General features: G+C 32.5%; 1 protein-coding gene across 14 annotated transcripts in view; it reads left to right on the top strand.

Moving 5' to 3' along the window:
• Ca-alpha1D (Ca[2+]-channel protein alpha[[1]] subunit D) overlaps window positions 1–14,559 on the top strand; it is a 74,550-nt gene that overhangs the window by 43,920 nt on the left and 16,071 nt on the right. For 10 of the 14 annotated variants that reach the window (XM_070112360.1, XM_070112365.1, XM_070112364.1 and 7 more), the window contains 10 exons: window positions 4,962–5,014; window positions 6,592–6,738; window positions 7,089–7,560; window positions 8,576–8,659; window positions 10,469–10,528; window positions 10,610–10,798; window positions 10,859–11,104; window positions 11,159–11,818; window positions 13,294–13,730; window positions 14,464–14,504. In XM_070112360.1, coding sequence (XP_069968461.1) covers window positions 4,962–5,014; window positions 6,592–6,738; window positions 7,089–7,560; window positions 8,576–8,659; window positions 10,469–10,528; window positions 10,610–10,798; window positions 10,859–11,104; window positions 11,159–11,818; window positions 13,294–13,730; window positions 14,464–14,504 — 2,389 coding nt within the window. The remainder of the gene's footprint in view (window positions 1–4,961; window positions 5,015–6,591; window positions 6,739–7,088; window positions 7,561–8,575; window positions 8,660–10,468; window positions 10,529–10,609; window positions 10,799–10,858; window positions 11,105–11,158; window positions 11,819–13,293; window positions 13,731–14,463; window positions 14,505–14,559) is intronic. The other 4 variants (XR_011397243.1, XR_011397244.1, XM_070112366.1 and 1 more) reach the window with 2 other exon arrangements.

Below are 14,559 nucleotides of genomic sequence, written 5' to 3'. Positions count from 1 at the left end.
ATTGGAGTTTCATGTACCACAACGGACCGGCGTTTTAAGCTGTCCAAGTGAGATCCCTATTAGGATCGACCTCTCAACCTAACCCAACCTACCTCTCAACCTAACCCAACCTAACACCCTTCCTATTCTTCAAGTCAATCGAAAATTTTCAACCAGTCCCTACGTAATTTTCGTTTTGAAGGTCAGGCGAGCATTTATCACAGCCAAGTGAAATTGTTAATTGACATGTCGCAAAAGTTTAAGTTTTCATTTACCTGACATCGATATCATTTTGGCTGATCAAGGGCGCACTGCCATATTATTATTTAGATATTCTTTATTAACCGACTTTATATCCAAAATTTTATAATTAGTGCGAATTCGTGTGTAATTATATTTTTACGTAAATATTTTTATATTACGTAAATAACCCCTAACGTACGAATATTCTATAAAAGCAATAAGCAATATAATGATAGGATAGAAATCCTCAGTTGAAACGCCTCTGTACATGGTGGCATGCCATGGAACGCCGACTTTGCGCGAACACGGAGCACACCTACATTGGGTTGTTGATAAAAAAAAATGTGTTCTGATCAAATTTTAGAATTAGCACTGATGGCTGCTCAAATTGTAAAATTGAAATTGTGGCTGGTTTGTTCAATTTTAATGAAATCATATAATCCTTTTATTTCAACTCCATTTATGTCATCCTCGCGCATTGGCATTTTCAGAGTGGTGTGGTTTTTTGCGTTCCTCTATAAAGCGGGGAAATATTCTTTTATGATGTGGTGAATTTTATTTTGAAGTTTCGCTTTTTCGATATTTCATTATATGAATTCACATTTTAGTACATCTAACATTTGTGTCTTCTCTATTATTTAACATTCTCTGCTTTAGCATTAAATGAATTTGGCTAATTTGCATTTCAAAACCCCTTCGTCCCTCAACGCAGTGTCCACGAGACTTATCTTCCATTTCAAAATGAAACTAATTTTTAGTAGAGAAGACAACTGAGTAAAAACACGTCAAGTGGACCCGCCATTTTCCACTTGATCATCGAATTTGAATGTGAGTATTTTTTCATAAAGTAGTCATCATGAGCAAGTAATCCCCCGCTCAGCTTTTTAAAATTTTAATTTTAACAACAATTTTTTTTTAATTGAAAATTTTTACTACTTTTAGTTAAAACATTAATAACTAGAAAACTATTGGTGATTTTTTAATGAAATTTTCAGGAGTTATAGTTCAAAACTTTTACTTTGAAAAAATGTGAATGAATTTAAATAATTTTTTTTTTCAAATTGTTAATTAACTTTTAAGTTAAGAAATGAAAATTTTAATGACTTCTCCCTCAAAAAATTAAATTTTTTTTTTTAGTATTTTGCAATAAACATTAAAGTAACGAAATCCGTAAAAAAATTAGACTGATCGCGATTAGATTAAGCAAAAAAAAATTTTTATGACGGGCGGTCAGCGGTGCCGGTATAGCGCTGCCGGTATAGCGCTGCAGGTATAGCGGTTCGGCAACGCAACACTTAGAGTGTGTTGCATATTTCATTTGTATGTTGGGATGATGGTCTCACATTTTGCTTGCAGTGAATTAGCATGAATGTGGTAGAATAATATACATAATACCTACCCGTTTAATAGTTTCAAAGAAATACTTAAGACGGGAATTCCCTAATCCAGCAGAATGTATTGAATACGGCCAAATTATTAACTGGAATGTCCTATTTTTTAAGTATTATAAATTCATAATTTCTTTAAATTGAATATTTTTGAGTATCCTAGTCATTGACTTATCTTTAGAGTTACTTAGTAATTATAAATAAGGAATAATACTTCATTTTTTAATTAAAAATATCGTTATTTTATGATTAATTTTATTTCAACAAATGAAAGATAATAAATTAAATAGTTTTTCTTAAATAAAAAAAAGAAGTTAAATAATTCTTAAATATTGCTTTATTTCTTTTTTTTAACTTTATTGGTAACGATTTTACGGAGTCATGATCTTCTTGAGAGCAAAAACCAAAGTTAATTTTTTTAAATGCATTCTTACCCCATTCAAATAATGAAGTTGCATTGGTTATGTGCTTATCGCTTTCCCGTTGAAGACTTGCACGAAAAGCTTGCCTCTTAAAACTTCCTGCCAAACCATCACATGCTCTTTTCCCATGAGAAGTAGCAAAAAAATTCCATTCCGCGTCCACGATGAAATCTTTTTTATGATTTATTAAATTCACAAAATTATACTTATTTTTGTACTGAGAAGCAGCTCCGTCCGAAAAATAGGAAATCTTTTTTATTTTATCCGCTCCAAACTTATTTTTTAGAAATTTTATCAATTTAAAATTAAAAAGGTGAACTGAGCTCGCGTCGTGACTAATTTTTTCCGAAATTACCACGTAGTTTATATGTTTCATTTCTTCATTTTCTCTATAGTACACAACGTAAGGGTGAATTGTAGCCTGACTGGTATTCCAATGATGAGATTGGATGGCATTTTGAACAGTAAAAGTATAATTTTCAGAAAAATCAAGGTAAACGATAAATTCTCCATCCTCAACAGATTTTTTTTTTTAGTAAAATATGACGCTTGAGATCGTGCAAGAAAATCATGTCTCAACAATTCAGGCCATTTTTGTCTTAAATCATTAAGAAAATCTTCTTTTGTCTTCGTTTCTTCAATGATTTCAGTTCTAAAAAATTCAAAATAAATTAACTGAATAAAATAATAATAAAAAATGGATAATCAAAAGAATTAACAATTTAAACATATAAAATCTAATAATTTCATTATTAATATGTAGATTGCGTAACAAAATATAAAGAATTACTCAGTGGCGTAAATATAAAAATTATTTGATGACAATAATTACAAAAATTTTAAAAGAAAAAGAGAAGATTTGAGTGAAAATTGATATTTACCTATCAGTACTTTTCCATTGGCTGTATGTAATTTCATTTATTTTATGGTTATTAAGCAATAGTTCCAATTTGTTTATAATGCTATCACTTCCTGAACACTTAGTACACTTTGAAAAGTAACACAATGATGCAGACTCTTGGCAAACAGAGCTTTTAATTAAATCATTTGAGCTTTCTTAAATAATTGTCCCCTCTTTTTAACACGCTTATATTAGTTTCACTTGTATGTCTGTTTGTAACTAAAAAACTAAACTCAACACGATTACAAAGTATGCGCAAAATGTTTGCATACTTTTTAACACTCTTGTATTAGCTTCATTTCATTTTATTAACCTTGTCAACTTTTAATTTGTTATCTACCTGTTTGCAATGAAAAGTAGGATCTTTTTCTTCGTCATCTTCGATAACATCATTTGACTTCTCAGGCTTGTTGACTTCAGGACATTTATTCACCGATAATTCACCAAGAATTTCAGGTTTTCGGCCTGAATAAATAGTCCGTTCACATGAATTGCACATATAATTCCCAATAAAATCTTTAAAATCATGAGCGCGGTTTTTTGTTATTAAAACTAAGTTTTTAATGACTTTTTTATGATTTTTTTTGGTAAATGGATTGCAGCATTTCTTAACGAGGCTCATGATTAATTATCAACGAAATTATTAATGGCTCGAGATATTCCTTTGTTGTTCACATACTTGTAGATACTGGGACATAAAATATTAAGATGCTTTCATATTTATTTCTTTTAGCCGCAAAGGATTTAGTTCGAATATCATTTTATTTAAAACAAGTATTGTAATGTTAATTGGATTTTTTATAATGAATAGAAAAAAATATGGGGTAAAAAAATTATGGATTTTTAATACTTAAAGAATAGGAAATTCCAGTTAAAAATTTGGTCTTGAAATATTAATAGCGGGTATTCAATACATTCTGGTGGATTAAGGAATTCCCGTCTTAAGTATTTCTTTGAAACTATTAAGCGGGTAGGTATTATGTATATTGTTCTACCACATTCATGCTAATTCACTGCAAGCAAAATGTGAGACCATCATCCCAACATACAAATGAAATATGCAACACACTCTAAGTGTTGCGTTGCCGAACCGCTATGCCGGCAGCGCTGACCGCCCGTTATAAAAATTTTTTTTTGCTTTATCTAATCGCGATCAGTCAAATTTTTTTGCGGATTTCGTTACTTTAATGTTTATGGCAAAATACTAAAAAAAAATTTTTAATTTTTTGAGGGAGAAGTCATTAAAATTTTCATTTCTTAACTTAAAAGTTAATTAACAATTTGAAAAAAAAAATTAAATTATTTATATTCATACATATTTTTTTAAAGTAAAAGTTTTGAACTATAACTCCTGAAAATTTCATTAAAAAATCACCAATAGTTTTCTAGTTATTAATTTTTTAACTAAAAGTAGTAAAAATTTTCAATTAAAAAAAAATTGTTGTTAAAATTAAAATTTAAAAAAACTGAGCGGGGGATTACTTGCTCATGATGACTACTTTATGAAAAAATACTCACATTCAAATTCGATGATCAAGTGGAAAATGGGGGGTCCACTTGACGTGTTTTTACTCAACTGCATTCCTATGTATATAAACACATGTATGCAACCATTTCGAATCAAAAACTAATAACTGTTGCCGAAATGTTCCATGTAAAAATGTAAAAAAAAAATTAAAATAAGATAATCACTTTATATGTGTATATACCTATGTAAATGTGTATCTAAAAAGTATTGCATATGCATATATATGTGAATTGGCACTTATTGGACGTATAACATAGAAATAAAACAAAGCCGTTATATATTTTGTTTTTAGTATTGCATTTGAAAATATAGAGACACGTGTGTATATTCAATCGAAATTCTTACATTCTGCTCAACTTACGGGAACGCCTAATGCTTTAATGTTTTTATGTACCTCAAAAGGGTTTCTTATGCAACTCATTCATTGCTTGCAGCCACAATTACTAAATTACGCTGTTATTATTATTATTTCTTTTTTTCATTACTTCCCAAATATTTAGGGAAAATTCAGTTTATGTTCGGATGGCTCGAAAATGAAAAGAGAGGACTGTCAGTAAGTAAATAATATTATTATACATTCTAAATCTATTTTTAACTTATAAAATAAGAACACGAAAGCGTAAAATACTAGCTATATTTAACCATGAATAATAGTTTCGGCGTATTGTATATTACATATGTATATTAGATTTTGATATTCATTTAAAATTTTGAAGATAATACATGTTCAAAATTTGACTTATTGTGGATAATTATTATTAAATATTGTAGAAATAGTAAAATATGGGCTCGTTGAGGAATTTTTTCTGGCGGAAAACTTGCTTTCAACAAACATCTATAGCCGTCGTTACGAAGGTTCAAAAGTCAGATTTTCGAAATAAATTAGTGTCAACTTCCCCACACGTTTTAAAATTTTCATGTAGAAATTAAAATTGTTAAACAACTTTAATATAAAGGTTAAAAAAAAGTTGTATTAGTCCAATGAATATGTTACTTTGCGCTAAAGGGTGAATTTTGAAATAATTTCTCTTGATGCGAATTTTTCATCAGGCGAGTCACTATATATGTTTTATCACTACGCTGTACTGATGAAACACAATTTCTCTCCTATTGACCAAAGTTGGCCACTTCTGGGCAATTGATTACCTCAAATGGTGCAATTGTTGACAGTAAAGGTGCTAAGTTATAGTTTGACCGTAGGGGAGCAGCTCATAGGAGAGAGCTAATCCCACCAAACACACAACAAACCCTTCATGACCATCAATCCTGGCTTAGCTACCGTGTTTCGACTATGACTGTATTCTCTTGACGTTGTCGTAAGTGACCCACTTTTCAGCAGTGATTCCCTGAGAGAAGTCGGTCCATGAAGTGTTTTGCCAAACGGGTTTTTGTGCCATGTTTAGCTCCTGGGCAATCGAAACAGTGTTTACAATACGGTCATACTCGACGGATTTCCATTATTTTATCAATACTTTCGACAATTGATCTTCCAGAGCGTGGGCACCGGAAATCAATCGATAAAACCTAAACTGCGCATGATTGACTCCTACAATATTAGGACCATAAACACTATTCACATTTTCAGCCGCTGGGTTCGCGTTTTTAGCTCTATCGAAGAAATTTTGGCGGCGTATTTTATCTTTGATGGTGCCCATCTTAGATCTGTACTCAAACAATACTGAGTCAAGCAATCCCAAAACTTTCGCAGAGGTTTTTTTAGCCATATTGCCTAAACCAATCGCTTTTACACAACGGGAGATATAGATTATTAAAGCCATCTATTGGAAAAATAATCGATTTCTTTTTACTAGACCGAATATATATTATTGAATGAATACTCATCTTCTTGTGGAAGTATCTAACAGTTGTTTCTTCATTTAACAACAGCTAATTTATGCCAGAAAAATTGTATTTTTATATATTTTACACCCTCGATTTCGGCTCTCTTCTGTTTTTTTCTGAGTTAAGAAATTAATTGTAACGAAACAAACCTATAGCTGTAATCTTACCTTGAACGACATGAATAAAATTAAAAAATTATATATAATCCAGGGATAGTTGCGCTATAATTTCTATATGTATGCCTTCAAACATAGGAATGTGTTTAATGTTATCAATTTTACTAAATAGTGGCACCTACTTATTTTATGAAGATGGAGATGTACACAAGCCACGGTTAATGGAGCGCGCATGGGATAAAAACAAATTTCACTTTGATGATGTAGCCAAAGCGATGCTCACCTTGTTCACTGTCTCAACTTTTGAGGGATGGCCAGCGTAAGTACTTTTATAGTTTTTGTAGAGATTTTTCACCAGATATACATATGAGTTATTACAATACCGGTATCATACTAAAGTTCTATGGCCGCTTACACATGTTTTTTTAAATAGCTCCCAGTGTTAGAATATGTTATTCAATTAAATTGATAAAGCAATAAATAAATATCGAGAATTGATAGCTAAAACTAGATAAACTTGTGGCGTCAACGTTTTAAGAGAGTGAGTTTGATCAAACTATAAGTTGGGTTTTCGCTTGATACTTAACTATCATAAGGCAATACGCAAAACATTCGTGCCGTTATTTATATATTTTACTTGGCGTAATATTATTATTTCTTTCATTACAGGCTTTTATATGTATCTATTGATTCTAATGAAGTAGATGGTGGACCAATACATAATTTCCGCCCGATTGTTGCCGCTTATTATATAATTTATATAATTGTAATAGCCTTTTTTATGGTTAACATCTTTGTCGGTTTCGTTATCGTAACTTTTCAAAACGAAGGCGAACAAGAATATAAAAACTGTGATTTGGACAAAAATCAAAGAAATTGCATAGAATTTGCGCTTAAAGCAAAACCAGTAAGGCGTTATATACCAAAACATGGCATACAATATAAAGTATGGTGGTTTGTTACGTCATCGTCCTTTGAATACACAATATTTATTTTAATTATGATTAATACTGTGACTCTTGCAATGAAATACCATAATCAACCACCGTGGTACACTGAGCTCTTAGATGCTCTAAATATGATTTTTACTGCCGTATTTGCGCTAGAATTCGTGTTCAAGTTGGCGGCTTTCCGTTTCAAGGTAAGTAAAATCTTAACACACGTTAAGGAATACATACAGAATAATGAAATATTAGAGCGCCTTTTTTAATTACTAAAACCTGAAATGTATTGAAACTAATAGGTTTACAAGTTATAACGCCTTAGCTTTTTATTATAGTTAAGAGTTTTACAGATGTGTACAGGAATTTTATTTGGAAATATACATGTATCACATCCCAACTTAGTTAAAAATTGTTCAAACAGTTTTTAATGAACAATTAATGCAGTTCCCATGCAAGCTGTGAAGGGTACATATCTCACAAAGTACGAAAGCAATATCAACTAAGTCTAGTGGGAACTTTTCTCCCTAGCATTCCATTCCATTTGACAAACTACGGCTTCTTCCCATTTCACACTTTATTATCTTATCATATCAGTTAAATTTAAAATATTTAAATGAAACATTTATGATGATATCAGAATGAAATAGAGTTTTCAAGATTTGGCACACAGTTCTTATGACTGACTATATACCGAATATACCAATCACTCTGTAAAAAATCGTAAGGAAATTAATTGGACATAAGTTCTTGATAATAGTGTGCTCTTGTGACAAATATGGTTAAAATCGATTCAGTATGTACTATTTGTGAGCAATTTGCTATAGCATTATAGTAAGTTATAAGTTGTATAATGTTCGGCTGCACACGAACTGAACCCCTCTCTTTGTTGTTTTATATTTTTAACAGAGAATTATTTTGCTAGCTTGGGCACAATTTCCTCTAAAATACTACAGTTTTAAAACTAGGACGAAGCCTTTGGTTATGAGTTGCTACCAATTGCTTTTAATTTTACACCAGAATAACTGTACATACTTTAGACATAGTATACATATTATAGTTTGTGTGCTTGGAAATTTAATGATACTCAGGCAACACAAACTGAATAGGTCCAAATAGTTCTTTTTATTTTGTCATAGGTCGGTAATAACAATTTTGTTGTAATACTTTCATATTTCAAAGTATTTATATTTATTATTTCAAATTTACTTTTAGAATTACTTTGGAGATGCTTGGAATGTTTTTGATTTCATAATAGTGTTGGGTAGTTTTATTGACATTGTTTATTCCGAAATAAAGGTAAGATAGAACTGTAATTATAAACTATTTTACAAATTATTTGATATATAGTTAGCTATCAAATTTTCAAAAAGAACAACCAAGTACCTTTATGAATAATTCCAATAAATGTATTAATTTTCCATAAAATTTCTATTGGATGTGCTCTTTAATGATTATCGTTAGACATAAGTTCTTATAGAGATACTGATATCTCCAATCAATTTGATAAAGAATTAAGGATGGGGATTCTTAATAGCAAACCCGTATGCGGTTATGTTATTAAATGTGTTTTGTTAATAATTGGCAAAAATCAAGTGCAAGTTTTATATGCAATTTAGTACGTACATATTACATTATACTCGTTTCAGCTTTGTGCTACATAATACAGCACGTTTTTATATGAGTACATTCATTAGCATTTTGCTTTTTATACTCTCGCAACCTGTTGTTGCAGATTATAATAGTTTTGTTCACCTAACGGTTCTTTGTGCCACCTAAAACTAATCGAGTTAGATATAGAGTTATACCTATATAAATGATCATAATGAAGAGACGAGTTGAAATTCGGGTAAGTGTCTGTCCGTCCGTCCGTCCGTGCAAGCTGTAACTTGAGTAAAAATTGAGATATCTTTATGAAACTTGGTACACATGTTTCTTGGTACCGTAAGACGGTTGGTATTGCAGATGGGCGTAATCGGACCACTGTCACGACCACAAAACGCCATTAATCAAAAACAAATAAATTGCCATAACTAAGCTCTACAATAAGATACCAGACTGTTATGTGGTATACGGGATCCCATTAGGGAGGGGAATCTGCATTTTATATTTTTTTTTAAGTAGGCGCGGTCCCGCCCCCTTATAAGTTTAATGTACATATCGCCTAAACCGCTAAAGCTATTATAACAAAATTCACTGCGAACAAATGTTTTTAGCACCTCTATCAGTGTTAAAATGGTTGAAATGGGGTGACATCGCCACTCCCCATATAACGGCACAGTTAAAAACTACTAAAAGCGCAAAAAATCAAGCACTAAACATGCCAGAGACATTAATTTAACTCTGGGATGGTATGAGATGACGTTGTAGGAACCACGTTCAAAATTAGACAGTGGGCGTGGCACCGCCCACTTTTAGGTGAAAACCCATATCTTGGGATCTGCTTAACCGATTTCAGTCAAACTCGGTAGCTAACATTCCTGCCATATTTATATGTTATAGCGCGAAAATCATCGAAATCGGAATACAACCACGCCTATTTCCCATATAACACCATTTAAATTCCATCTGATTCTTTCACCTTCCACTATGCAAATCAAGCAACAATAACTGTATCGGGGTAAAACTTTGCGTGAATAATGCGTTTAAAGTGTGCGACCTTGTGACCAAAAATTCTCTAAATCGGACCAAAACTGTTCAAGCCCCTAGGTACTGAATATGTTGACTTTTTACCGAAAATATCGGTCAATGTTTAAGATATATAATTGAAATTCCTATGATAAAATAAATAAACGAAGCTATTTATAATAGTATGTTTTGTCTCTAAAACGGGTTTAAATCGGATCTATAGTTCCTTTAATATAAAAATTTGCCAACACCTGAAGTAATTTCTCGGCTTTGATCCTTGCAAGTTGCGAGAGTATAAAATGTTCGTTTACTCCTGAACTTAGAACTTCCTTACTTGTTTCTAATAAACTTATTCGATAAACTCTTTAATAATATGAAATTATTATTTTGTTTATAAAATTAGATGGGTTGAACTTATCTCTAGGTTAGTGTATTTTTTTTAATTTAAGATATAATTCTTCAATGTTTCTTTGTTTTAAGAATAAGGATACTTCATCTCTGCCTTGTGACATCGTGGAGGGATGCAAAGCTAAGACCAAGGTTTGCACTTAAATTTCGTACTTATTAATAGCCAAAGCCTCAATTTTTTAAAGATGCCGCTTTGGTTGTTTTGTTTTACAGACGGGGTCAAATTTAATATCGATAAACTTTTTCCGTTTATTCCGCGTTATGCGATTGGTTAAATTATTGAGCAAAGGTGAAGGAATTCGGACACTGCTGTGGACATTTATCAAATCTTTCCAAGCTCTTCCTTATGTAGCCTTGCTAATAATTATGTTGTTTTTTATTTATGCGGTTATCGGAATGCAGGCATGTAAAATATCGAAAACATAACGATTAACATAAATAAAAAATAAGTGTATACTTTAGGTTTTCGGAAAAATCAATCTGAGTGACGAGACCGCCATACACCGGAATAATAACTTCCAAACATTTCCACAGGCAGTACTAGTCCTTTTTCGTTCTGCAACGGGGGAAGGCTGGCAAGAAATAATGATGTCTTGCTCGACCGACGAAGATGTACGTTGCGATCCGAAATCCGATATGACCAAAGATTGTGGATCAAATATTGCATTTCCTTACTTCATATCTTTCTACGTTCTTTGCTCGTTCCTTGTAAGTTACAAATATTCAAAATAGTTTGATCATGTGATTTCATAACTGTTTTAGATTATCAATTTGTTTGTTGCTGTTATTATGGACAACTTTGATTATCTGACTCGTGATTGGTCGATCCTTGGACCTCATCATCTGGATGAATTCATCCGCCTTTGGAGTGAATACGATCCGGATGCTAAAGGTCGCATAAAGCATTTGGACGTGGTTACGCTCCTACGTAAAATATCACCTCCATTAGGATTTGGTAAACTATGTCCACATCGAATGGCATGCAAAAGACTTGTTTCTATGAATATGCCGCTAAACTCTGATGGCACTGTTCTTTTCAATGCAACCCTGTTTGCAGTTGTAAGAACATCACTAAGCATAAAAACTGATGGAAATATTGACGAGGCTAATGCAGAATTGCGTGCAACAATAAAACAAATTTGGAAACGTACCAGCCCTAAACTTTTGGATCAGGTAGTACCTCCACCAGGAAATGATGATGAGGTTACCGTTGGGAAATTCTATGCCACATATTTGATTCAGGATTACTTCAGACGCTTTAAAAAACGAAAGGAACAAGAAGGTAAAGAAGGACAGTCTGAAAATGCGACTTTAACACTACAAGCGGGATTGCGAACTTTACATGAAGTATCACCAGCATTGAAACGGGCAATTTCCGGAAACTTAGACGAGTTATCTGAGGAACCTGAGCCGATGCACAGGGTAAATATGCATTTTTATACCCTGAACAGGGTATATTAAGTTTGCCACGAAGTTTGTAACACCCAGAAGGAAACGTCGGAGACCCTATAAAATATATATATAAATGATCAGCATGATGAGCTGAGTTGATTTAGCCATGTCCGTCTGTCTGTCTGTCCGTCTGTCTGTATATATACAAACTAGTCCCTCAGTTTTTATGCCATTGATCTGAAATTTTGCACCTGTCCTTTTCTCATAAAGAAGCTGCTCATTTGTCGGAACGCTGCCATACAAACTGAACAATCGGAATCAAGTGTTTGTATGGGAAACACTTTCATCTGTCGAGGTATCTTCACGAAATTTGGCACGGATTATTATTTAAGGCAACAATTTAATCTCCGAAAAAATTATTCAGATCGGGTGACTATAGCATATAGCTGCCATACAAACTGAACAATCGGAATGAAGTGCTTGTATGGAAAACTCTTTCATTTGACATGGTATCTTCCCGAAATTTGGCATGTATTATTATTTAAGGCATTTATCCAATCTCTGTAGAAATTGTATAGATCGGATCACTATACCATATAGCTGCCATATAGCTGCCATACAAACTGAACAATCGGAATCAAGTGCTTGTATGGAAAACTCTTTCATTTGACGAGGAATCATCACGAAATTTGGCACGGATTATTATTTAAGGCAACAATTTAATCTCCGAAGAAATTATTCAGATCGGATGACTATAGCATATAGCTGCCATACAAACTGAACAATCGGAATGAAGTGCTTGTATGGAAAACTCTTTCATTTGACGAGGTATCTTCACGAAATTTGGCACGTATCATTATTTAAGGCATTAATCCAATCGCCGAAGAAACTGTATAGATCGGATGACTATGACATGCAGCTGCCATATTAACTGAACGATCGGAGTAAAGTGCTTGCATGGAAAATTTTTTTATTTGACGAGGTATCTTCACGAAATTAGACACGAGTTCTTGCTTATGGCAACAAATTATTCTCCGCAGAAATTGGTCAGATCAGATCACTATATCATATAGCTGCCATACAAATTGAACGTTCGGAATCAAGTTCATGTAAGGGGCCTTTGGGGCCGAAGTTAACGTTTTTTCTTGTTTTATATGCATACAGTAGGTTTGGTCAGTATTTTTACGAAAAAAAAACTCAGTTGTTTAGTAGAAATACTATACAAGAGAATTAAACAATTTCATTAAGATTAACACAATTGAAGATATAATGAGTTTTAAGTTCGTGAATTCTGATTTAAAATGCTAAAAAACAAGCAAATAAAACTACATTAGACCTACATTATTTGGTCGAAAGCCAGATATGATATAAATAGACCATATTGGTAGGTGCATGTAATACTAAAATATACCAAAAATTGGTTCCTGCAACTTGCACACAAAAATGTACCGCAGGAAAAATTCATATATTTTATTAAAGTTTTATATGTTCTTTTTCTACATTAGAGGCATCATACGTTGTTTGGTACAGTATGGTCATCTTTTCGACGACATGGTAACAGCTTTAGGCATAATCGGAAAAATCAAAAATCACAGTTAAATGGAGATATTGGTGGTACCGAATCAACGCCTAGTGCTGCTGATTCCTTCAATTTGAATCCGATGTACGACGCCAATCGCTGCAATGTATCTGACAGCATAAATCATATTACAAAAAGTCTGATGCAAGCAAGATTTGGTTCCCAACCGACTGAGGGCGGTGGCAGTAATACCACTGAATACCATGACTTTAATTCTCCTGGTGATATTCGTACATTTAGTGAGAGCATATCCATGCGCCCACTTGTCATGAGTAGCGGGAACGATGGAAACAACTTGCTAACACTTACTTCCGGGCGTATAACAAATCAGGAAAGTCCTTTTGCGGCAACAGAATCTTATGAGTGAGTACTACCAAAATATATAGTTATTAAACGAATGTTATATGTTCCGGTAAATTTGCAGTAGTATTTATTTATTATATTTTAGAAAAAAAAATATGTTTAACAATGTTAAGAAGCCACTGTTTTACGTAACACGCGCCCGTGTTTGGATTAGTAGATGACTAAATGTTAAAATAAATCATTCACTTTTGGAGGATTTATTCAAGTTTTATTTTTTTCCTTTCTTCCATGTCTAGGGCCATGAAATATAATATTTTTATTATCATTACACAAAAATAGAAAGACAATGAATTTTAATTAGTTGTATATTTGAATCAAACCTTTTTGATTTCGAGTAGTAATTCGAGCAATTCTGGTGAATATACCTTTAATTTGTATATGTTATGGAGTTTCTGTACTATTGCACTCGTATGGTACATTTCAAGTTCACTTAAATACATTTGTTTTTTGAGTATAGTGACCATCAATACTTCAAAAAAAATAATAATAATATAGCCTGCGCAGCAAAACATTCGTATTAGTTCCGTGATGTTAGGATAGCAAGTTCAACCTTTGTTACACATAGGATAGTGTTCTTAACAAATTAACAGTTGTGGATAATATTTAATGTCTGTACGAGTAAATCAGGTATAACGAGTATATGAAACATGCTGATTTTGAATTCTGTAGAGATATTTTTTATTATTTAATTTTTCATATGTTTGTTTACAATTGTACCGGAATTCCATTTCAGCAGCTCCACTCCCGGGTTTTCATTGCACCCTTACAATAATGGTAAGACAATATGGAAGACAATCCTTAGGTTAAAATCGTTTATTATTTTGTGTAT

The sequence above is a fragment of the Bactrocera oleae genome, chromosome X, assembly GCF_042242935.1.
Source record: "Bactrocera oleae isolate idBacOlea1 chromosome X, idBacOlea1, whole genome shotgun sequence".
Lineage (NCBI taxonomy): Eukaryota > Metazoa > Arthropoda > Insecta > Diptera > Tephritidae > Bactrocera > Bactrocera oleae.
This window is presented reverse-complemented; position numbering and strand designations above follow the sequence as displayed.